The sequence below is a fragment of the Poecile atricapillus genome, chromosome W (genome assembly GCF_030490865.1).
Source record: "Poecile atricapillus isolate bPoeAtr1 chromosome W, bPoeAtr1.hap1, whole genome shotgun sequence".
NCBI classification, from domain to species: Eukaryota; Metazoa; Chordata; class Aves; order Passeriformes; family Paridae; genus Poecile; species Poecile atricapillus.
The window spans coordinates 18,306,965-18,330,680 of record NC_081288.1 but is presented as its reverse complement, the minus strand read 5'-3'; the positions used below and the strand labels follow the sequence as shown (position 1 = coordinate 18,330,680).

The following is a 23,716-nucleotide window of genomic DNA, read 5'->3' as shown; positions in this document are numbered from 1 at the left end:
AACAGATTAACTATAGTGTTTTGCCATGTGCTGTAAGCATTTTTTGTGAAGGGTGAATATTGTACTAGTGTTCCCATATTGCAGTATTAAAATCTAAATATGAGATTTTAGTTACCTCAAAGAAAATGCATCCCAGATCTTCGCTATTGCAGAGAAAATATGTAGCCCAAAATTTTTCGGAAAATTGCACATGTTCTGGGAACATCATACATTTAATTCCATGTATGTATGATTTCAGATGAAACAATAAAATAAATGACAGTGACATGAACACAAGTAAAGTGAACACAAGTCCATCTTTCAGATCACTGGCTTCCAGCTGCTTATAAATGTAGTTAGGATGCCCAGTATACATCATTGTTGTTGCTTTAGTATGTGGGACAGAGTTTACAGATGCTGTGTCTCATTTTGTATCTTTTGGTATGTTGTTTTGTGCAGCCACTTCCAAGTGTATAGATTTTAGCTTACAGAGTCAAATAATGGATACATATAGTCTGCACTATATTAGTGCTAATATATAAATTAGCATGCACTGAGTGGCTGACCTTAAGCAGCAGTTTTAAAAGTCACAAAGTCCATTTTTGAACTCTAGTTGCCATTAGGAGACACTTTTTGCTTAAGAGGAGAGCTTCTAAGAGAACATGAGGAGGAGTATTGTCTTCCACCACTTCCCAGAGCACTGATGTGCGAGAAGGCAGTGGAATGTTAGAGGTCTTGTTCAATGACATACATTGTTTAGCAAAGCAGCATGAATTTAATTAACAGTTGACCCTATTTTATGTCCTTTGCATTAGAAGGGTCAGCATAACCTTGTTAGGAATAATTGTGATGTATTTTAAAAAGCAGTGTCTAGGTGAAGTGCTCTATTTGAAAAGGGCCACTGGGGCTCTGAAACAGCTCTCTTAGTAACATTTTCCCGCATAGATTTGTTTAGATAACCTACAGGCTGCAGAGATACTGTTCTTCTTGTGTTTCCTAGAATATGCTTCAAATAGCTAACTAAAGTACCTGTTCTTTTTTAATCCTTTCTAAAGCCTGATGTTTGTTTTTAAATAATAGTTCTCTGCTAACAGATAGCTTTAAAACAGCCAAATGATTTTCAGGTGGCACTTGGAGACTCAACCAGAAAACATTTCAATTATTTGCATTTAGTCTATTTTGATTCCAAAGTACAGTAGTTCAGCTATTTGTTGGGTTCCTAAAAGCTTAGCTATGAAAAATATCAGAGGTAGATGCTGCAAACTAAAATGCTGTTCTTCTCAAAGAAACTGATGGAATTTAAAAAATACATTTAAAAGTACTTTTTTCTTATTTAAAAAGACATTGCCCTTTTGTTAATTCATGAACAAGAGACTGGGGACTATTGGTACAGGGATGTTTGCTGTACACTTGTCTCTTCCTGAAATCTGAGACTTGAGCACTACTCTAATATCAGGACAATATTCCTGTATATGTTTGTTCTCTCTTTACGTTCACATTGATGTTTAGAGATACTGCATCTTAAAAACAATTCTTGCACCTAATATCGATACATTCTTGTAAGGTGGATTCTTACAGATAAAACTATCCTGTTTCTGAAATTTAGGCTCAGCTGCAGGCTTGTCTGCAACACCTCCCGCTTCTTTGCCCGGGTCACTAACCAATGTGAAAGCATTACAGAAATCACCAGGACCCCAGCGGGAAAGGAAATCATCTTCATCCTCAGAAGACAGAAATAGAATGGTAAGGGAAAGATCAGCTGTTTTCTTTTGTAGAAATACTACACAACCATATTCCTCTCACTTCTCTTTCATGCAAGTTTTCTAAATAATTTTGAAGATGAATATGGCAGTGATCAAGGATTTGAAGCTGAGGAATAATAGAGTGGGATAACCACTTTAAAACCACTTTAAACCAGTAATTAATTGTAGGACTGATATATAAATAATTTAAGTAATTAACTAAACTCAGTTTTACTGGTGTGCCTCATATTGTAATGGCACTTTCGCTTCATGTAACAGCTTAATTTTTCCCACCGTGATTCATAAACTTTGAAAGTAACGAATGTATGTAACAAATTTTTATGTAACAATACATGAAAACATAAAAACAGCCACTTTTTTATTAAATTCACAGTTTAGTATTATGATTAAGACTTTAAAATCAAGTACTACTTCTTTTTTGGTAAGCATTTCTTAATGTTTTCTGGTTTTAACCCTGCCAGAAAGCTGTTGCAAATGTTTCATGCCAGGTAATAATTTGACATACCTGTGTCCTGAGGTTTTGTGTAGGGCTAACTTTAAAAGTCAAAGGACAACATCTGAAAAAGGGCACCTTTTTAGGACATTAATGATGGGAAATGCTGGTGAAAAATTTTTAACTGGAGCTGTTTTCATAGACATTAATGCACTTGTTTTCTTCCTTTTTATTTTTTTTACACATATATAAAGAAAACTCTTGGTCGACGAGATTCAAGTGATGATTGGGAGATACCAGATGGACAGATCACAGTTGGACAGAGGATAGGATCTGGATCATTTGGAACAGTCTACAAAGGAAAGTGGCATGGTATGTGGCCATCATGGTAAACAGCTGTTCTTGAGGAGGTCACAGTACCTGCCAGGACAGTGACACTGTCCACCCAGCTGGACAGCAGCTTCTCAGAAACACATTTGGGATTCTGGTGGGCAGCAGGCTGAACGGGAGCCAGCAGCATGCCCAGGCCACAAAGAGAAAGCATGGGCTCCTGGGCTGCAGTAGGCATTGCAGCAGCTTAAGGGAGGCAATCCTCCTCGGCACTGGTGAGGCCACACCTGGAATGCTGGGCCCAGTTCTGGGCTCCTCAGAACAAGAGAGATGTGGACATAATGGGGGAGAGTGCAGTGAAGGGCAGTAAATATGATTTTTAAATTTATAAGTAGTGTGCTAAATAACTAGTGTAAGAAATTCATGTTGCTTAGAAACTCAACTTTTACATGTTCTTCTGAACTGAGAAATTATTAGGGTAAAGATGAAACATTAGAAAGACAGAAGTATCCATCTTGATGAATTAGGATTTCAAATGTATATTTTTAATAGGTTTGGCCTGGCTATGATTTCTCAGAGTAAAATAAGAATGGTATTTCTACATTTTACTGAATATTGACTTACTTTAAAATTGTGGTGATTTATTTCATGTAAGCTAAAAAAAACAGTGTATCCCAAAATTTCTGATGCTCTGTATAGCATTTGCTCAAAAGAAGAATATGTATCAATGGCACTTACTAAAAATTGCTGTTTTAAAGGTGATGTGGCAGTGAAAATGTTGAATGTTACGGCACCCACACCTCAACAGTTACAGGCTTTCAAAAATGAAGTAGGAGTGCTCAGGTAAGAATATCTTTAATGGCTTGAAATAATGTGTGTAGATTTGTGCTTCATTAATCACTGAATTTTAGATCTCCGTTAGAACACATTGGTCTCACTCCTACGTGATAATACTTTCAGGCAGAAAAAATTACCATTTAAAAATATTTTTGTACCCACTGTATGTGTTTGTCTGCACACCTTTGTTGTCAATACATATATGTACAAACACTCTGAACTGGTTTTTGCTAATATTCTACCCCCAAGGCACTGTCAAGCCTAAGTGTGAGCTGTAGGCCTTTCTTTCCTCTCATCCATATTTTGAAATTGAAGGAGAGCATCACTAATAGCTGTTTTTTCAGCTACAGTCCTGCCCATAATATCTGTTGTTTAATAGTTTCTGTTCATTAGCACTAGTTTCTCTGAGGTTTTTGGGTTTTTTTTAATGTAATTCTCATCAAGTCACTTCTTGATTTCCTTTTCTTATGTCCACTGCTTCTTCTATCTCAGAGGAGGTATTTGGTTTGGGTTCAGCTCCTATGCTCAGTGACAAGCATAATTGTGTTTTAAGAAACAAAATAGCAAGAAAGTTTTTGTCCCTGGAAAAACCTCATGTGTTGAGCTGGGCACCTACACAGCAGAAACATCCTAAATAAGCTACATAGTGAAAGGGAATGGTCAGCCTTTTACCCTAGGAAAATGTTAGTTCCAAAAAACTAAGCTCACAGTTGTGGAAGTACAGGCTTTCTGAGATGTGCTACTTCAGGTATGTCTTCATTTTCTTGATGCAATTTTGACAGAACTTAATGAAATCAAACATTTCAGTCCAGCTCTCTGCTGGTAGTCCCATAGATGGAGCCCTGCCTGTTTGTTTGTTTGTTTCAGAACATACATAGTCCCTTGCTCTATCCTTTGACCCAGACAAGACAGATTTACCTATAGTTGTGCCTTCTCCATTATGATCCATCATTACTTAGCTTTGTGGTAGGATTTGCAAGAAACTGCTTATTTTTTGTTTCCTCAGCAGCTGCTTTCAGCATCACTTGACAAATTCTTGAACCTGAACAAGGCACAGTCACAAAGCATAGAACTGGCCTAGTCCACATTGCTGCAAGGACAAAGGCTCACACTGGCTCCATGGCTGGGATCCCATGTTAATTTTTTAATATAAGAGAACATAAAAACATAAAAGAGCCCTAACATTTTTCACTTAACCCAGAGTAGTTATTCCATGTTAGGATTATAAGAAAGGCTAACTTCAGTAATAATTCATTAAATTAATCTAGCAAGACATTATCATGTTATAGTAAAGGTTGAGATTGACCCAATACCTTCTATTTGGAAATATATATGTAGACTGTGATAGCCTGAGTTTTCCTGATTTCCTGATCTGATTTCCTCCTGATTCTTATTTTTTTTGTAAACAGGAAAACACGACATGTGAATATCCTGCTTTTCATGGGTTATTCAACAAAACCCCAGTTGGCTATTGTTACACAATGGTGTGAAGGATCCAGTTTGTATCACCATCTACACATCATTGAGACCAAATTTGAAATGATCAAGCTAATTGATATTGCACGACAGACTGCTCAAGGCATGGAGTAAGTATTGAGTTACTTGTCTGCAAATGAGCGCTGGGGCAATGTTTACTTATCCCCTTCACACTCTGGCTGACATTGGCAAATAAGGCCAGTTCTCCACTCACTTTGCTGATCCCAGGATCCTGTTTCAATCATCAGTGCATTTGGTGAAAGTCTCGCAGCTCTCTAAATAACAGTTTTCAACATCTGAAGAGAGCATACCTATTTTGTTCTAAGGATTGTAAATAATCCTTACTTCCATAGAGGGCCATCAAGTTAGAATTTACCAAACTAGCCAAATATTGTGTGTCAAAATCAGAGCACTGCTGTAAGACCAGAGAAATCACACTTCAACTGAAAAACCACTATGATGATTGCAGTTCATTGTGCCATTTTTCTACTCAGTGCTCCATTACATTTTCAGTCAAGAGCGTGGAGGTGTTTGCAGCAACCAGCCTTAGCCTTCTGTTAGCCTGTTCATCTCCCCAGGCTCCATCTGTAGGTAGGGGAGATGCAGAAGCTGTTTTGTGAACATGATTCAAAGCAGAGACACAAACTGGGGCTTTTCCAGCAGTAGTTTTGTGCCAATCTCATTGACTAAACAAAGAGCCATGGGAGACTAATTCAGGCTGTATCTGCTGTGGGGCAAGTACTTTCCTCTGTGTTCCCTGCCATCTGTTTATCCAGGCTGTAATCAGGGGAACTTTTTTTCCACTCCTCTACTAAAAAGCAGTCAGTGTACCCAAGTACACATTGAGACTGGGAAGCACATTTAGCTCTTGCAGTTTAAAAACACCTTATCTAAAGCTGTGACTAAAAGCTCACAAAGTCTTGACAATCCCCATTAAGGCTGTGAGGCAGAACTTTCAGCATGGAATTGCATGAAAAAAATTACTGAAGTTCTTCTTACTGTGAATATTGAGTTAGAATTTAAAAGCAGATGTTGGAGCATAATTATTATTCATCAATAGCATCAGATTTGAGCTGGAAATCTAAGCTTTATTTTATTTTTCCCTCTAAATGTTGCAGAAACTGTCATGGGTTACCAAAGTTTTACTGCCTGCATAAATGCGCAGTTTGAATGTTGACAGATTTTATGTTTCAGTAGTACAGTGAATTTTGAGTTGTTGATTGGTGAAATATTATCTAACCCACCTAATCTGTGATATTCTTTTTCAGTTATTTGCATGCCAAGTCAATCATCCACAGAGACCTCAAGAGTAATAGTATCCTTTCCCAGAGATGTAATTTTGGAAAATGAAAGCATTCCTGGTTTTGTTGTTTGGGTTTTTTTTTCTGCCAGAAATTAACTTACTGATGTGAAAAGCTGTTAACATGTGAATATTTGCCAAATAAAAATTTCACTGAGAAAGGGTAATATCACTAATAACAAAATAGGAGATGCTTACTGTGTCTTGGTTTGATTGCAATAACATAGGTAGTTTTAGTTGGTATCACAAAGGTTTTTTTGCATCCTTTGGTTTCTTCATGTAATGAAAGATTATGTGAGTTGGCTCATGGAATATTTTCAGCTTTTCTCATACTTGGCACTTCATAAAAGCCACCTGGCCATGGTCTGTTCAGCACTGGCTCAGTCATTACTTATGTAACCCTTATATACCATAATTCACCATGCTGGCTGCTTAAAACCTGTATGATGTGGGAGCCTTCTTCAGTGATGGTGAATGGTTAAAACTGTCATGTTCATGTTGCAAATTTGTAGTTGTTTATTGTTCTTTTAGGACAGGGCCAGCATTGCTTGTCTGTTTTCCCTTAACATTCCCCCCTTAGATATTTTTCTTCATGAAGACCTCACAGTAAAAATAGGTGATTTTGGTCTAGCTACAGTGAAATCACGATGGAGTGGGTCCCAACAGTTTGAGCAGTTGTCTGGTTCCATTCTATGGATGGTAAGCAAGGGGAAGCGGTAAGCTTGTTTCAACAAATTTATCTACCTTTGGCCAAACTTCCTGCTCCTGTCCCTCTGGCACACATAAAAAAGCTGGCTTAAGCTGGAAAAGACAAGCAGTAATATGAAGTAGTAAATTAATGTCTTTCAATTCTTCTTTAAGTATGTGTTTTCCAGTAGTCAGCAGAAAAACTTTAGTGTCTCCATCTTTTATTCTGAGGTTTATACTGAAATGAAAATGGTGGCTAAGGAAAATGAGTATCATTAATCTAGGGTTGAGGAGAAGGTGAGAAAAGCCTTGCAAAACGTCCTACAAAAGAGTAGAGGAACAAGCTCAGCAAAAAGTAAGATGCTCTTAAGTTTTAAGAATTCAAGAAGAGTTGCTTCGTACTGCAATCTTCTGTGCAGCTCCACTTCCTCCTTTTCTCCCTGGAAGAAAGCTCTGTTAGCTGGCATTATTTTCAGTGTCATTAGAATTCTGGTTTCCAAATACCTTCTCAGCCTGGCCAAGGTAATTTTGCTCTGTCACAGAGAAATAAAAGGGATCACCAAGCTGAAATGAAGCAATGAGTTTTGAGATTCATGTCAGCATCCACTCTATATTAGGACCCATCTGAAGGCGAGAATGGGTCTTGCACCTGTACCCTGTACAAGTCTGTTTTTTTTATTCCTAGTAGGTGAGGTGCAGAGTAATGTAGAGAAATAGAAACTAATTCTTGCCTTTTCTGATGCAGGCACCAGAAGTTATTAGGATGCAAGATAAAAACCCATATAGTTTTCAGTCGGATGTGTATGCATTTGGGATTGTTCTCTATGAATTAATGACTGGACAGTTGCCATACTCCAACATCAACAACAGGGACCAGGTAAGGGGAGGCACTGACTTCAGTCAGGTGTGGTCTGAAACAGAGATTGATTCAACCTTGGGTGCTGAACTTTCTGATGTTCTCTGTGTTTGATGTTTCTGATTCTGATGCTGTGAGATGACATTTCTACATATTCTAGAACTGCCTCAGCCACATAGCAACAATTTACTTAGTCCTCTTGAGGTATTTTGTGTTCTTTTTAATTTAAATATAGATTTTCAGCTTCTGAACTGGTTGCCAGGATACTTATTAGGGAGAGAGCAGATTACTTAATAGTAATCTAGTTTAGAATAGTTCTGCAAAGGCGAAATGATCCCCCATATATGTGTTCAATTATTCTTCTTGTTCCCCCCACCCCTCCACTTGCAGTGAATAATAAATAGTGTAACTACAGAACTGACAAAACAGAACAGCAGTCATCTCACCAAATGTTTTATATTCATTTCAACTTTGAAAGAGCATGTACCATCTAACTGAATTTACAGGATATCAGCATTTCTCAAATCCTGCTTGTTGGACTATATTGCTTTCCAGAGTCTGGGGATTGTGTAAGAAGATTACTTAATTGTGAACAAATATTCTTTAAGTCTTAATGATTCCACACGCCGTAACATATCTCCACAGGATAGGAACGTTTGGGAAGGCATACCTGATTCATTGTTTCTGTCTAACCTGAAAATAGTATCTATGCACCAAGATCTTTGGTGTAAACTATTCTGTGTCTGAGCAGAGATGTATTTGTTGCTTCTGTGTCCTCATCTCTTGTTTTTTCGCTGTCAGTACTTGAGAATTGAAACCATAGCAACGTTCATCTGTGAATGCCATTTTATAAGGCTGCTTCCATATCTGCCAGAACACTTCATCCCAATTCATCAAATTTGGAGTGACTCCTTTATAGGTTTTTTTTTCTGTTTTATAATTTTGGTTCTGCCTTTTTGAAGAAAGGAAATGTCTGGATTCCTGGCCAGATGGATTCAGCCTTCTAAAAACAGTATTTGGCCTTGTTTAGCTTTTACCTTTTGAGATCTGAAAGATGAACCCAGTGATGTGGGTGCTTACAATGAAGTGCTGAAACAAATTTTAACATGCTAGTGAAGCCAACATATGTGATCTCATGTCTTGAGTTTTGTCACTCCTTGTCTATTATATGAAAAGTTGTAAATATTCCTCACTCTCTGGTGCATCTACATCAGCTACTATAACACAAGCAAGATTCTTAGTGAGCAAAGTGTCATTCTTGTTATACCTCAGAGTGTTTCTCTCACTTTAACAGGTTTTTCTAGACTTCTTGTAGTGATACTCTCTTTTCTCTAGTCTAAAATAAAAGATTAGCCCCTATATTATTCATAAAGAAACTGTTTGAAACAGTGATGAATTTTGAATAATTTCAGCTTGAGCCATTACTTAGAAAATACCAACTGCTAGATAATGGCAAGTCTGATTGCAGCAGAGGTAGGGGATGCAGTACACAAGTCTCTACTATGAAATCCTGCTCTGGCACATGGGGATTTCTAGAGAAACCATGTGGGAATTTTCTGTTCCTCCTTGATGCCAACACAGATGTGACTGAAGCAGAAAGTTAAAAAAGGACCAGGATTGTGTTAGTATAAATAACATGTATAGCATACTTGAGATGTGAGGGTTTTCTGTTGTTTTTTTTTCCCCAGTGTCAAGATATGAGATAGGTAGGCTTCATTAGAGAGAAGGTGTGCTACACCTGCTGGGTTGTCTGAGTACTCAGAAAAGGCAGTGATTACTGCTGCAGCATGAATGCTTCTTTGATTAGCTGCTTTGGAAGGGCTTTTTAGTGTCAGTGCTACTGCAGTACTCAAACCACATTGCAATTGCCCTTGACTTGACATGATGATGTTTGATGGTTTTTTATATATACAAGAGATGATTAACCATATTTATGTTTTGTTTTCCTGCTTCCTATCAGTTTACTTTGTTTTACACTTAAGTTTTATCCTTAGGGAAAATATAAGCCTTCATGTTGAAAGAGTTACTGTAAAAATACCAAGCCTGTCTGTCTCCTTTTCTACAGAGAAGAGGCAGTTTCTCTCTTTCTTTTGAGGATTTTTTTCTTTTTTTTGTGAGAGTGGGGGAGGTGGTCAGATGTCAAGAATAAGCTTTTGTGTTGGAAAAGTATATGATGGAATCAATTCTCAGAAGGTAAAGGGTTTTAATATCCAAAGGCCATGTGTTTCTTAAAATAACTTTCAATGTGAAGTTGTTGTTGATTTATAATATAAAACAGAATATTTCTTTTACAGAGTATTTATTTTTAGACGTACTGTTCCTGCCACAGAGTTGCTTGTTCTTGTTTTTGTCACTTTTTGACACCGAAGAACCATTCCTTAGATGGTTATTGCTATAAATGGTAACCATTTACTAGTGTTCAAGTTTCACAGAAATCTCTCTGAGGAGGAGGAATGATCTAATTTTTTCTCTGTACTGAATAGGTTAGCAAGCATTACTCTAAGAAATTTGTCAATTTCAATACCAGATAATGTTTCCTGGGAGCAGAAAGCTTGCTGCTGCAACCAAAATAGTCTAGCAAAATGTTCACCTTTTGTTACTGTTTATTTTATCAACTCAGCTTCTTCCTCTTTCATCTTTTTTCCCCTTAAATAAAGATAATTTTCATGGTGGGACGAGGATACCTATCTCCAGACCTCAGCAAAGTACGGAGCAACTGTCCAAAAGCTATGAAGAGATTAATGGCAGAATGCTTAAAAAAGAAAAGAGATGAGAGACCCCTTTTTCCACAGGTGAGAAATGCCTCTCTTTAGCTCTCAACAGATTTTACAATTCAAAGTTATTAACTCACTGGCCAGTTCCAAATTTTTTTTTTTTTTTTTTTTATTTTTTATTAGTGCTATGGCAGGATTTCATAAGAGACCTGGTTCAGTACCAGGTTAGTTCTGTTTCATTATAAATGCTCATTTTCATTTCAAAACACAGGTATTAAAATGATCTGTGTATTTGGAAAAGTATTCACATGTTGGAAAAAGTTTCAGCTGGGAGATAATGAAAGTAATAGTCACAGACACACAAATTAGTACTTGGTGTATGTGTTCAGAAATGTTACACTGCCCTCCCTGCTCTCCCTGAAGCTACGTGAAGGGAAGCTGATAGTTTATTCACAGAACTTGATTTTTATCGTGCTTGCTGAGGAAGGTTTGGGTTCAAAAACCTTGAGGGGGAGGAGGGCAAAAATCTCATTTTTTCCTGTTTTGAATGTAACCAAATCGTTTTCAAAAGATTAGGAGCTCCCCCTGCTGACTTTTTAGTAAATGTTATTAAGCAAAATGCTGACAGAGCTAGGTTTGTTTGCAGCAAGGGTAGGTACAGGTATGAGGGCATAGACAAGGATCCCAATAAAAAGCAAGTGTTTTCACTGTACTTAGAGGGAATCAATGTGCCTTTAAATAGGGGGAAATTCTCCAGCTGGCCTTTCCAATCTCATTAGGGTATAAACATCAAGAGTGCAGTGCAATAAACTGTATTTTAAAAATCCTTTTTTTAGTATGCATTTAAATATTTTTCTGTACTTAATTGATACAGTGTCTTTAGTTTTAAGAGAGAGTTACAGCTTTGGAACAACAGGCTTGATCATATATTTTCTATGTTTTAGATTCTTGCCTCCATTGAGCTTCTGGCCCGGTCATTGCCAAAAATTCACCGCAGTGCATCTGAGCCCTCATTGAACCGGGCTGGCTTCCAGACAGAGGATTTTAGTCTATATGCTTGTGCTTCTCCAAAAACACCCATCCAAGCAGGGGGATACGGTGGGTTTCCAGTGCACTGAAACAAAATGTGAAAGCATGTGCCTGTGTGTCTGTGTGCTGGTGTGTCCTGGGAGTGCAAGGTGTTTGTTCTCAGTTCCCACCAGCTCCGATTGTAAAGTTTACTGAGGGAACAAAGACTCACTTCCTAACACTGAGCATTGAATGTTCCCAGCACAGAGTCTGTGTTGGTAACTAGTGCCCTGGGAGCAGCTGGCACAAGAAGAACTGTAATGTCATATAAGAGACATAGGAAAAGTCACTTCAAAACAAGCAAAAATCTTATTAAGGTCATCGGGTGTCATTTTTGCCTAGTTTATTGATTGGAATTAGTTTTATAGTTAGGAATTATAGATTGGAATTACTCAGGAGTGTATTTGATTTGAATCTACTCAAGCTGTGGTGGTCTGTTGTTTTGGGGGGTTTGGGTTTTTTTTACTTCATTTGAGGTCATTATATTTGAGCAAAAAGCTTTAGATTCTTCATTTAGTAATGCTATTCATGTGGGAAATACTTGGAAAGATAAACTTAGCTTCAAGGCTAAACACAGTCAAAACTTTATTGTGGTCAGCAGAAGTGAGCAGATACAACACAGAATCCAAAGAAAGCCCTGAATAACATGTGACTCTTATCTTGAAATTGGAAGTTTAAATTAGTACTGTTTAGGGATCATCTCTTCCTGCAGAAGAGTGGTGAATGGGTCAGGGTTTTTTTATGTTACATTTTTCTCTCAATATTCTGACCTGATGCAGTTTACACCATCTCCAAATGTTCTGTTACAATGCAACGCAGAAGAAATTCTGAATCCACTTTTGCCAAGCTGCAAGGCTATTACTGGTAATGGTGCCTGTATCCTTCAAGTAGTACGGATTTCAAAATTTATAAAAACATTTTAAATCTCAAGCATGACCAAATGCTTTAAGAGGAAAAACGCTGCTAACACCCATGATAGGAAAAGAAGATTTGAAAAAGCAGTTTTGTTTATGGAAATCAGTGTTATACCACAAATTTTCTTAAGATGAAAGGTGTTAATTATTTTAATATTGTTAAGAATACACTGAACTGCTTCTCTTCAGTGAAAAATTGATTTTTTCACTTCCACGTAAAAGCTGCTAGTTTGACTAGACAGAAGCAAATCAGTTGGACTAGATATCTAACTGAGAAAGTTAGACACCTTACTAAAACCCTGCCAGCTCACTTTGGAGACTGTGTTTTTCTCTGGAGCGTTGCTCTGGAACAAGTACATCAGAGTAGTGGTTCAGGTTATATCAATCTGTAATGTCAGATATGAAACAAAGATGTGCAGACAGTGTTCTTGCATGTTTTGAGACGAGTTGTGTGGTTTTACTTTGTTTAGACTGCTGAACTGTTAATTTTCACAGATTACTCTGCATTGAAAATGAGCTATTACTGCTCTTGTTAGGACTTCAAGGGCCAAGAGTATTCTTAGTGGATTCTGATCTACATATTCACAGAGAAGTTGGCCAGTTGCTAGCAATACGTTTTTGGAATAGATCATTGTTTACTGCTGTCTAGCAACTGAGCCTTTTAAAATGGGAAGTAGGTTAGAGATCTCGAAGAGATGGAAGCAGTTTTTATATTTTCTGGATGGATTATAATGGTCTTTTTGGCTTCTGCTGTTGGAATAGTTTGGGAAGTAACTTTTCTCCTTTTTTTAGTCAAGAAAACCTAGCTGTTGAAATCTCTCTCTGTGGAAATAGTTATGGAGGAAAAAAATTGTTATTGTTTTAGAAAATCTGTTTCCCATCTTCCTGGTAGTTTCACCTCATTTTGACAGACTTATCTTAAAATTAAATCAGGGCTTAAGTGTTGTTTTCCTCTTTCATTCTCTATTTTATGTGTCTGTTCTAGCAGTGATGAGGAATGTTTCCAAAGCTGTGGGGTATGATCTTCAGAACAGAGTAAGAGGATGCTACTGGGTCTCCTGCAGAATCTAAACATAAGGCATCCCACACAGAAAAGTCTTAACCACACAGGGAGTTGCAGAGAGTGCAGAACCATCACCATTGCCCTGCCCAGGCTTATTCTTGTTCAGGTCTGCCAGATCAGTTCAAACCAGCTATTCCTTGGAATTGGAACAACAATTCTCATTGTTAAGGTTGTTCATGTGTGCTATCAGAGCTACAGTTACGGGGGGAAAGTGCTGCCATCCTTAGACACATTTGGCCCCATTTCCTGCTGTATGGTCAGTGCATTCTTTCTGTGTCACCTGTTCTTACTGAGCATTTTGGGTTCCACGGCCATAATGTGATTTGAGCTTCTCACTAAACATTTTATGAAGCCTAAAAGGAGACTGTTTTGTAGATCATTAACTTTACCTGACAGAGAGGCATTTAAAGGTCTCATTTCTGTAAGTTCTAATTGCTGCTTCAGTGAGATTTGGGAGTATCTGTGAGATGAAGGTGCCTAACTACACCTGTGGATTTGGGTCAGAGTTCTCAAAGGTGCAGCTCAGCTATATTGTTTAGAAACAAATACCTGTTGGTTCAGAAAATAGGCTTGTGGGATCATAGGTTTTTCTGAAGCAGTAAATTATACTAGGTGAGATTCCTTTTTATTTTACTTCCCTATTTATCAGTACAGAAATAGAATCTGTCTTGGTACCTTCAGCATGTTCCAAATTTTTACTTACCCCATGGATAGTATCCATACAAAAGATCGGCACAAGATCCAACAGAAAACTACCTCTTTTGTTTTCCTGTGTCTGTGAATGTAAACCAGACAGGGTGTTGGAATCTGGTGTTTCCCTACGATAAATCAATCAGTCTCTCCTTCAGTAGATAAGGCTAGCACAGGCCTGGAAGGAAATGATTCTTCTTCTTATGATTCTTCTGAGAAACATGGCGTCTGCCCCAGGGTAAGGAGTATGGTTAAGATGATGTGTATATACCTTAGTAACCTCATGAATTCAGGTGGCTTACAAATTTGTGAGAGTACAGAATGATAGCTGCATCTTAAATCCTTGCAGGATTCCAGGATTGGGGACAGCACGTTCACTCAGAACATGCCTTTGTAATAAATTGTTTGGAGGCAACATGAAAGATCTTGATCATCTTTTTTTAGTACAGATTTTTTCAAAGTGTGCATTTAAAATAGTTTCCACTTCCTCTGTGTGAGTCAAGCATGTAAAGACTGTAGTAGCTGATTTGAAAGGGGTTTGTAAGAAGTGTGTATTTTCAGATGCTATCCATCCTTTGGAAAGAACTTGTTTTGTTACCAGTCAAAGCAAATATCTGCAGTTCTGCTTGATAAAAAGTACCTCAGATGTCTGGCTCACAATGAATAGAAATATCTGGGGTTTTTTCCTTGTAGCAATTTGCTAAGCATGTGGTTTCATAGCTTGATATGGATAGGTATAGCCATGTACATACCTCACCTAGGGAAAGCTGTTACTGGCAACTGCATTTTATACATGTTCAACCAACATAACCCCTTTATTAGATGACCATTTTACCTATTTTGGTCTCTATTGATTTGAGATGAGATTGATGCTGGAATTTTGAAAGGGGAGATTTAGCATTAGCTTGTCAAAGAAAATATATTTGCTACGGTTTTGTCTAAATGGCAGGAAAGTCTGAAAATAACCTTTTTTAACCTACCATTCTATCTCAAATAATTCTTTACTTCTGGTCCTGGTTTTCCATTGCTCTTTCCCAGTTAAAGTTTCTTTTTTTTTTTTCTGAAATCCCTATATGACTTTTAAAATCTCTGAATTATTACCAGAAATAGGCAGAAGGACAAGATGAGTAATGAGGGAGCAATCTTTTTTATAAATTGATTTTTTATCACCAGTTTAGGAAGGCAGACTGAAAAATAAATTAAATAGAGCATGTTTTCAAAGTGTAGCTAAGCATAAATGTCACTTAAAAATTGCCCTCACAGGCAGTACTTGCTGACTTTTTTGTCCTTCTCTTAAAACAAAACATGTATAAAACTTGAGGTGCTTCTGGAAGATACTGTGAAGAGAGTTGGGAGGTCAGTGAAATGTGGCAGAAAAAAGCAAGAAAAAATTATCTGGTATTTAGAGTATTTAGAGCAAGAGTTTCATCTGGTGGTAGAACTAGTAAAACAGGCAATTAGATCCATCATGAAGCTTTTATTGTATTGTTGTTGTAACTTAAGCCTGCCACCACAGTCTGTAAAGACACACAGAGCTTGAGGCCTGTCACAACTCCATGTGCCACCCTTACTTTGGACTTCAGGTGTACTCCCTTCTCATTTTCTGCGAGACACAGAGCTCTTTCCCTGCTTTCTTCGAGTTCCCTTAGAACTGGGTCAGCTGTTTCCTTACAGCCTTTTAGATGCCTTTTCTTCCCCCTCCTAGTGCAGACAGCTGACAACTCTTCTTGGTTCTTCTCTTTGTAGAGCACGACATTCCACGGAATTAATGCTATAAGCCTAGAATTTTGTTTACAGGGCTGTTTCTGTTTTGTTTCCAGTATTCAGAATAAGAATCATGAGGAAAAACAAAGCAAACAATAAAGTCACTCTTGAAAAGATGGAAGGACACCAGATAGGGAGCAGTTGTTTGAATGTAATGGCATTCAAAACACTTCTGCTGAACAGAACAAAGACACTCTTGTGCCTGCTTATCACTCCTTCAGTATTAGGAAAGCTCTGAGAAGTGCTGTCAAGAAAGTGGCATAAACTAACCCAAAATGCATATGAAACCAAACATGGGGAAGTTATATGTGTCTTTGTTTTCTCTTTCTCTTGAGTCCTTTTGATTATGCTTAGTTAGACACCCCTCACTAAAAATCCTATAGAATAAAATTTCTTTGTGGGTGGCAGGGAAATTTTTTTTTGCTGAAGTATAGGATTAAGAGGATTAATGTCTTAGATTCAGCTTCTATTCAGTTTTCTGTCAAACTCCTGAAAGACTTCAGGCAGCAGTTTTACTCTGTGCCATAGTTGCATCCCCTCAGAAGTGGGACTACAAGTGTGTCCCATGGCACGGTGACACTAAATAAATTACATAGGATTTCAGGACATCATCACATGTGTAAACCCTGCATATAATTATTCTTTATTTAGTAATTCTGAAGGAAGCATGGAATTGCTTTACTTGTTATGCTCCCTGTTAGTGAGGCCTAATTTCTGGCCTGAGATTGAGTAGACAATCTCTCCATTCTTATATTTCTGTCAGTGGGTTGCTGTGTTGGTCTCTAAACCACATCCTAGCACTCTGTAACACTGGTTTTCTATTCAGGCACTTTACTGTATATCGTCTTTAAAGGGTAATGGATGTCTTATACAGTTATTTGTTATTAAACTAGTTTTACAACAGAACAGAACTGGTTTGCAGTTGGATGCATTTATTGAAACTGGTGTTGCTCAGGAGGACATATGTGCAATAAGGAATTTAAAAGAAAATTAAGCTGACACATTTAACTTTCAAATGCATGATGAATTTGATTTTGCTTGAATTTTCACCTTCTTGGGAAGAATGGGTACAGCTTGCTTTCAAGAAATCCTTTGTTGGTTAAATATGCTGGGTCTGTATTCAATGTTTTCTCACTGTGTATTCTCTTGTGCTTTAATTTTAACAGTTTGCATTTTTTAACATCTTTTATATTCAGCCTGATGTTCAACTAGTCTAGTAACTGAAATCACCCTTTTAAACCAAGCTCTTGTCCTCCCTCTACAGGAGAATTTGCAGCGTTCAAGTAGCCACAGCACCATGGCAGCACCCACTCTGTTATTTAAGTCTTGTGTTCCTACAGTTTCTTAACATCAAAATTCCATTCTGCTCTGCAAAACCTAAAGTAATTTAGAAAAGATATCCATAAGCTTAAAAGTGGAGCAGAATGGAACCACCAGTCCAACACAATGGGAAAAAGTACCTTTTTGGGAACCAGAGTCCTCTGCTGCCAGTGTTTCTCCTTCAACACAAACCACCACGTGCATTCGGAGACCTGCAGTGGCTGCCTGTGCCGTTGGCATCATTCCCAGGAGAGAGGAGAGGGCACTCGTGGTGTGACTGTGGTGCTCGGGCGTGAGGGGATGGAGCTGCTGCTGCTGCAACTTAGGAGACTTGCTTTGGATGGTCTGCCGGCCGCCTTTCTCCCTCTAACAGCGCAACCATCAGAGGCTGAACATCTGATGAGTGCTAACTTCAAAGAATCATTTTCCATTCTGATCCTTTTTTTTTTTCCTGGTGTACTTACTGATTTATGGACAACGCAGTATCCCCTTTTCACTGTATTACAGTTTCAAACACCTCAATCTGTCTCTATTACTGGGGTTCATTCCTTTAAAATTCAAAGTGTGTGGGGCAGTAGAAGCTGGAGATGTTATTCTGAAGGCACAGAGGTTCATCTGAAGGAAAAGGGGATGCTGCCACACTTTTTTTTCAGATTTATTTTACCACTTCCTAAAAAGAACAAACAACAACCACCATCCTTAACCTTTTTCCTTTTCCAGTATTTTCTTGGTGTGTGCATATACAACATCTTTTTGAAGGATTAGGTCGATCCTTCTTTTGTTGGTCCAGCAACAAACTGAAGTTTAAAAAAATGTAGCGAGATTGTCCTCTCTTTTATTTTTTTTTGTATCATATGATACAATATATTTATCAAAGATGCTACTGCAGCATCTAAAGTCTGTAGAAATCCTGATACAGACTGTGAATGGTGTATGTACCTACTTTAAAAGTTTTATTTTAAACGAGGGTGCAGGTTAATGCCAGGTACCTTACCAATATGTAATGTTTTCATAAATGAGGAAAAAAGTTCTCAGGTTGAATTGAATACAAATACAATCCCCACCTAGAATTAGACATTCCAAAAATTATGTTTTGGTACTTTCAAGAGCTTTTTTTAAAGGATTTTTATCCTGTTAACTAAACGTCCTCTGATAAGTGTGTGTGTAAATGTGGAGCATCTTGTCCTAATGGCAAGTTGTTAGATCAAAACAAAACGGTACTTGCTGGATCCACGCTGACTACTCCTCCTCTCATTTCTTTCCTCCCTGTCATCTCTTCCCTTCTGTTTGTCTTTCCCTTCTGTACACTTTGCAAATTAGGATGAAGGTGGCGGTATCTCCATTAGAGTGCTTTGTTTTCCTGTCCTCCAGTCCTGGTTTTCAAATGGTTAGTAGCTTTTTGACAAGTTACCCAGTCAGGGAAAACAACAACTCATAAAGTTCACATCATTTACCTCTAGTAGAATATCTCATGATGTGATCTGCTTGCAGAGTTCTCTGGTATGTGGTATTACCTGTAAATTATTTGTACAGAGGCAAGGCAGACTACATTGGAAAGAAACTCAAGCTCAGACAGAAGTTTCCAGATTTGATTCATATCAGCCCTGTACCACTCCAGGTGAGGCAGGAGAACTGACCCCCCTCTAGCAGGGAGTTTCTTTCTGGGAGGAGCTGGGGAGTGTTTAACAAAATCATGATGAATAAATGAAGGAGTTAAATGTGTGTGAATGTGGTGTCCATGCTAAATGTGGATGTACCGCGTGAGAGTGCTGTCCTTCCCTCCCTAGGGAAAGTTGGACTGTTCCTGTCTGCAGAAGGTTGCTCCCAGATGAAGGGAGAAAAGCACATCAGAAGTAGAAGGTGCTTTTAATACCCTGGGATTTTGCGGTGTTGCTGGTAGTCTTTGTCAGTAAATATTTACTGGGGCTATAGGGACCAGACTGATCTGAAGTGGGAATTAAAACTGAAATACTGTGTATTCATATTAATTCCACAAACATTAGCAAGATAGCAATAGTGAATGACTTAATAGTCACTACAAGAATGAAGTGATTCATGTTGGTACATGAACAGAAATGATTTTGTGTACAGGACGCATTTTAAAAACGAAGGAAAAAAAAAAAAAAGCACAAATTCTTTCTTGTCTGCTGTGGGTCTTCAGATGCTGCAAGGTTTTTTCCTTAGTGAGGCTGGCAGGAATTTAAAAAGTAGCAATAGCCACTTTCCAGTGTGGAGAAGCTGATGCAGAGCAGTGGTGTGCAGATGGTGCAGTCAGAATGCTCCCTGGTGATCGTCTGAGGCCAGTACCTGAGAGGTGGAGGGAGCTTTCGGCCACTGGTGGCAGCAGGCAGGTGAGAGCATTTACAAGATACAGGCTCCCAGAGGGGGAAGGAGTCTCTGCTTCTCCTTTAACCCCGTGCTTGGCTCCAGCCCCTTTATGGGCTATTCATACATGTCAAGGATACTTAGGTAAAAGTTCTCTCAAAAGAAGTTGTTGCCAGAGGAAGTATGGACAGGTGGTTCAACACTCATTTGTTTCGCAGAGCTTGTTAAAAGCTCTTGTTTCCTTCCACGAAGTCATGCTGACAGAAGATTCCCTGTTAGGAACTTCATTCTATCTTTGCTTAAAGTGAACTTACTTTGGTGAAGGTTCATTATCCATTAGTCTACAATATGCGTCTTGAGCCCATAGGAAAAGCACAAGGAAAATTGCTATCCTTGTTCATGCAAAGCACTTTATAAGTAACACATGATCTCTGGGGGGTTTTTATTGGAATTTGTTTGTTTGTAGTTTTTCTTTTTCATTTCTGATTTTATTTTTTTTTCCCTGAGGAATGTGCAAATTGTTTGGCTGCTGTTTAGAGAAGTCCTTTCAGGATGCATTTCTACTGGTTTTCTTGTTTGTTTGTTTCCCTCCAGATAGCTGTAGTAATGTGTGTTTGTCTGTAAAGAGTTCCCAGGTAATGCTCATGCAAAACTTTGGAAGAAATGTGGTTTGTAAGTAATTGGGATTATTTTTGGTTTTATCTTTTCCTTCAGGAGTTTCTCTGGATGTCTTGCATGCCATCAGAACCAGACTTAAAGATGCCCTGTAGATGTTTAGTGAATGGGGAAACAAGAATAGATGAGAAATAAGTGCTTTCTGTAGCAGTGGGATGAAGGAGGTAAACTGAAATGACCAATACATTCATGCCTGTTACCCCAAATTCCTTAAGCTTCTTTGTGGTGTCCCAGCCACAGGCACATGTCACAGGATGTGGGTACATACTTCATGTGCACATGTTGGGACAAACACCTAGAGAGTCATACTGCTTCTTTTAGCTCTATAGTATCTTGTATTCATAATCATTTGCAAAACTACCAGTATCCAGCCCCAGCTATTCATGTCTTCATCAACCAGGCACAGACCTTCCCCTCTGCCTTTCCTTTTCCATACAGGAAACAGAGGCCTGTTACCTATTACACCTTCCTGCTCAGTGTGACTGTTTCCCCTGGCATGTTTGCCAGACCTGCAGCATTGTGGTGGAGCTCAAACCAAATGGCAGGAATATAGAGGCCAGGTTACTTTGAAAGTAATTTCTCTGTCAGCTGAGTCCTACATGGCCCCAGATACAATTAGGCCAGTCGTTTCTTTTTTTGCTAAACTCGTGCAGGTCATTAAATGAATCTGCTTCTGGTTTTTATGCTTACCAAAAATAATCTTTTCTTGTACTTAAACGCTCTAGCAGCTGATGATGATGCAGAATGTTTGAGAACAAATACTGCCATTTTACCATGGCATCTTAGCATCACTTGGATTAGTATGTGCTCATTAGAGGCAGAATTTGGCTTTTGTGACATAAAACGAGTGAAATTCTGATTGTTGATAAATACATGTCTTTCCATAAATGCCCAGACTGGGGGGAAAGTACCCTGAAGATCTCACATAGTTTTTCTTCTATGTTTGTCTGATTGTGTAAATGCATCCAGCATTTCACAGAAGGCTGGGGGAAAATCCCCAGACACCTTACAAACAACTACGAATTGAAGCTTTGATATCTGGAGGGGCTAAATTTAGGGAAGAAGCATGTAGACATTTCACACTTTTGCAGCCTCTAGATTTTATTATCTTCTTGACTGCAAGTGCAGTGTGAGTAGCACAAACTCTTCATAGTACTGTAGACAACGTGTCCTCTGTTGATAAAATGTGTCACCACTGGCACAGTGGGACAGGCAAAGCTTCTAGGTACAGTCAAGTTAAAAAGCAGCTGCGTGAGTGGGCTCTTAGGGTGTCATTCTGAAGGTGCTGAGTGTTCTGGTTTTCTGTGGTGCATTTTATGTAGAAGTTTATGAAACCAGCTTTGTTTATGGCAGCCTTGTTACTGGGTATTTGCACTTGGTGTTTGTTTTGGCATGCATTTGAAATACCTTTTTTCACTGCTTCATTACTTCATACCAACTTCATACCCACCACATGAAGTAGAGCCAGGGCAAGTGCTGGATTCTGCACCTGGGATGGGGAACCCTGGTTGTGTGTATAGACTGGGGGATGAGAGGCTGGAGAGCAGAAAGGGACCTGGCGCTCCTGGTTAATACAAAGTTGAACAGGAACCAGCAGGGCCAGCCCTGTCCTGGGGGCATCAGGCCCAGCAGGGCCAGCCGGGCAAGGGAGGGGATTGTCCCCTCTGCTCTGGGCTGGGGAGGCCTCACCTCCAGTGCTGGGGGCACTTCTGGGTGCCACAGTGTCAGACCATTAGACCATTACTAATAAACTATTAGAGAGTGTCCAGGGGAGGGCCATGAGGATGGTGAATGGTGTGGAGGGAAAGCTGCAGATGAGGAGCAACTGAGGTTTCTTGGTGTGCTCGGCCTGGAGGAGACTGAGGGGAGACCTCAGTGCAGTTCCAGCTTCCTGTGAGGGGAAGAGGAGGGGCAGGCACTGATCTCTGCTCTCTGTGACCAGGGACATGAGCCAGGGGAATGGCCTGAAGCTGTGTCAGGGGATGTTTAGGTTGGATATTAGGGAAAGGTTCTTCATGCAGGGGGTGGTCAGATACTGGAACAGGCTCCCCAGAGCAGTGGTCACAGCACCAAGCCTGACAGAGCTCAAGAAGCATTTGGACAATACTCTTGGGCACATGGAGTCATTCTTGGGGTGTCCTGTGCAGAGAGCTGGACTTTGATGGCCCTTGTGGGTCCCTTCCAACTTGGCATAGTCTATGATGCTGTGATTCTTACCTAATAAACTACAGAAGAGCAGAGCCAGGTTGTTAAAATGGAAGTTTGAATTTAAGTTTCAAGGATGCTATCACAGAAGCTACTACGTCAGCACCATGACAGCAGTAACTATGAACCTGTGGAAAGAGGAAGCTTTAAAAGCTGCAGAATACAGACTACACCAAGAGTGAATTCAGGTGAAAACTAACTTCTCTTTTGTTTAGAAAAGAGAGCTACCAAGACCCTCTGTTCTGAGGTGTTCTGAGTGGTTTACATAGGGATCCCCCAAAACAGTTTTTGTAGTTTGCCAAATTATCACGTGCCTTTGCAACCTTAAAAAGTACAACAGAATGTAAACCAGGTGCTTTTTAACTAGAGCAGTATCTTTGGTTTACATCTGCTGCAGTAGTTTTGTATATAGCTATCCCTATAGGTAGGTGGTTTGGAGTTGATCAACTCCTGTAAAAGAGCAAGGAGAGCATTCCTCAAAATACCTATTAGCATTTCAAAGCCAAGAACAGAAGGATACCGGATTTAGTGACAGTAAACCTGCTGCTTGAAATCTACTCTTACCAACATATAATGAGGTTCATTTAACTTAAAAACAAGTAAGCCCTCCTCCCCTGCCAAAGATGTAGAGATCTTGTTAAAGAAAGCTCCAGAGGCCTGAAGTTACAATCTCATAGCATCTTGGAATGAGATGGTAGATGGATAATGAGAGCTAGATGAGGAGAAACTGATGGCTAGCACTTGTAAGGGTTCACATATATCATACAATTAGTTCCTTGTCCCAGAAAATGCAGTAAGTTTTGTTTCTGGAATGTCAGCAGTTTCCTCACTTCTTCCCTGGGCCTCTTGCAGTTCAGTGACCACATTCTGTTATTGCACATTAACTGTGGGAGATGGTAGGTGCCTTGTCAGCTGAGGGACAACCAGTAGGTGTGAATTTGATTTGTTCAAATTTCAGACTGGTTACATAGACTTCTGGCAGTACCTACATATCAGTGTCATATTTGTCCATGAAGGACAAAATAATAGGTTTGGATGTTAGTGCTTTTTCAGATCTTTTCCTTTTGTTCCTTGGGGCAGGATTTTGGCATAATTGTTACTTAGGAAGTTATCTCTAAGTACACAGTTCATATGAAATATCAGACCAATTTTAATTTGGGTTTGTTCCTTTTAGAAAACAACATGTAAAAATGTTTTATTTATGTTCCAGGAACTATCTGTAATCCTTCTACCTACCCCAAATTCTGCACTAAAAGTACGTGTGATGGTTATTTTGTAATTTTTTTTTTTTGGGGGGGGGGGGGGGGCGGAGGGGAG

General features: G+C 39.0%; 1 protein-coding gene across 1 annotated transcript in view; it reads left to right on the top strand.

Annotated features, from left to right (window-relative positions):
* LOC131591673 (serine/threonine-protein kinase B-raf) overlaps positions 1-23,716 on the top strand; it is an 81,575-nt gene extending 57,859 nt beyond the window's left edge. Inside the window, exons 10-19 of the mRNA XM_058862602.1 lie at positions 1,586-1,722; positions 2,430-2,547; positions 3,264-3,348; positions 4,752-4,928; positions 6,087-6,133; positions 6,699-6,817; positions 7,551-7,682; positions 10,319-10,453; positions 11,320-11,473; positions 17,139-23,716. Of these exons, the coding sequence (XP_058718585.1) occupies positions 1,586-1,722; positions 2,430-2,547; positions 3,264-3,348; positions 4,752-4,928; positions 6,087-6,133; positions 6,699-6,817; positions 7,551-7,682; positions 10,319-10,453; positions 11,320-11,473; positions 17,139-17,161 (1,127 nt within the window). The 3' untranslated portion in view covers positions 17,162-23,716. The remainder of the gene's footprint in view (positions 1-1,585; positions 1,723-2,429; positions 2,548-3,263; positions 3,349-4,751; positions 4,929-6,086; positions 6,134-6,698; positions 6,818-7,550; positions 7,683-10,318; positions 10,454-11,319; positions 11,474-17,138) is intronic.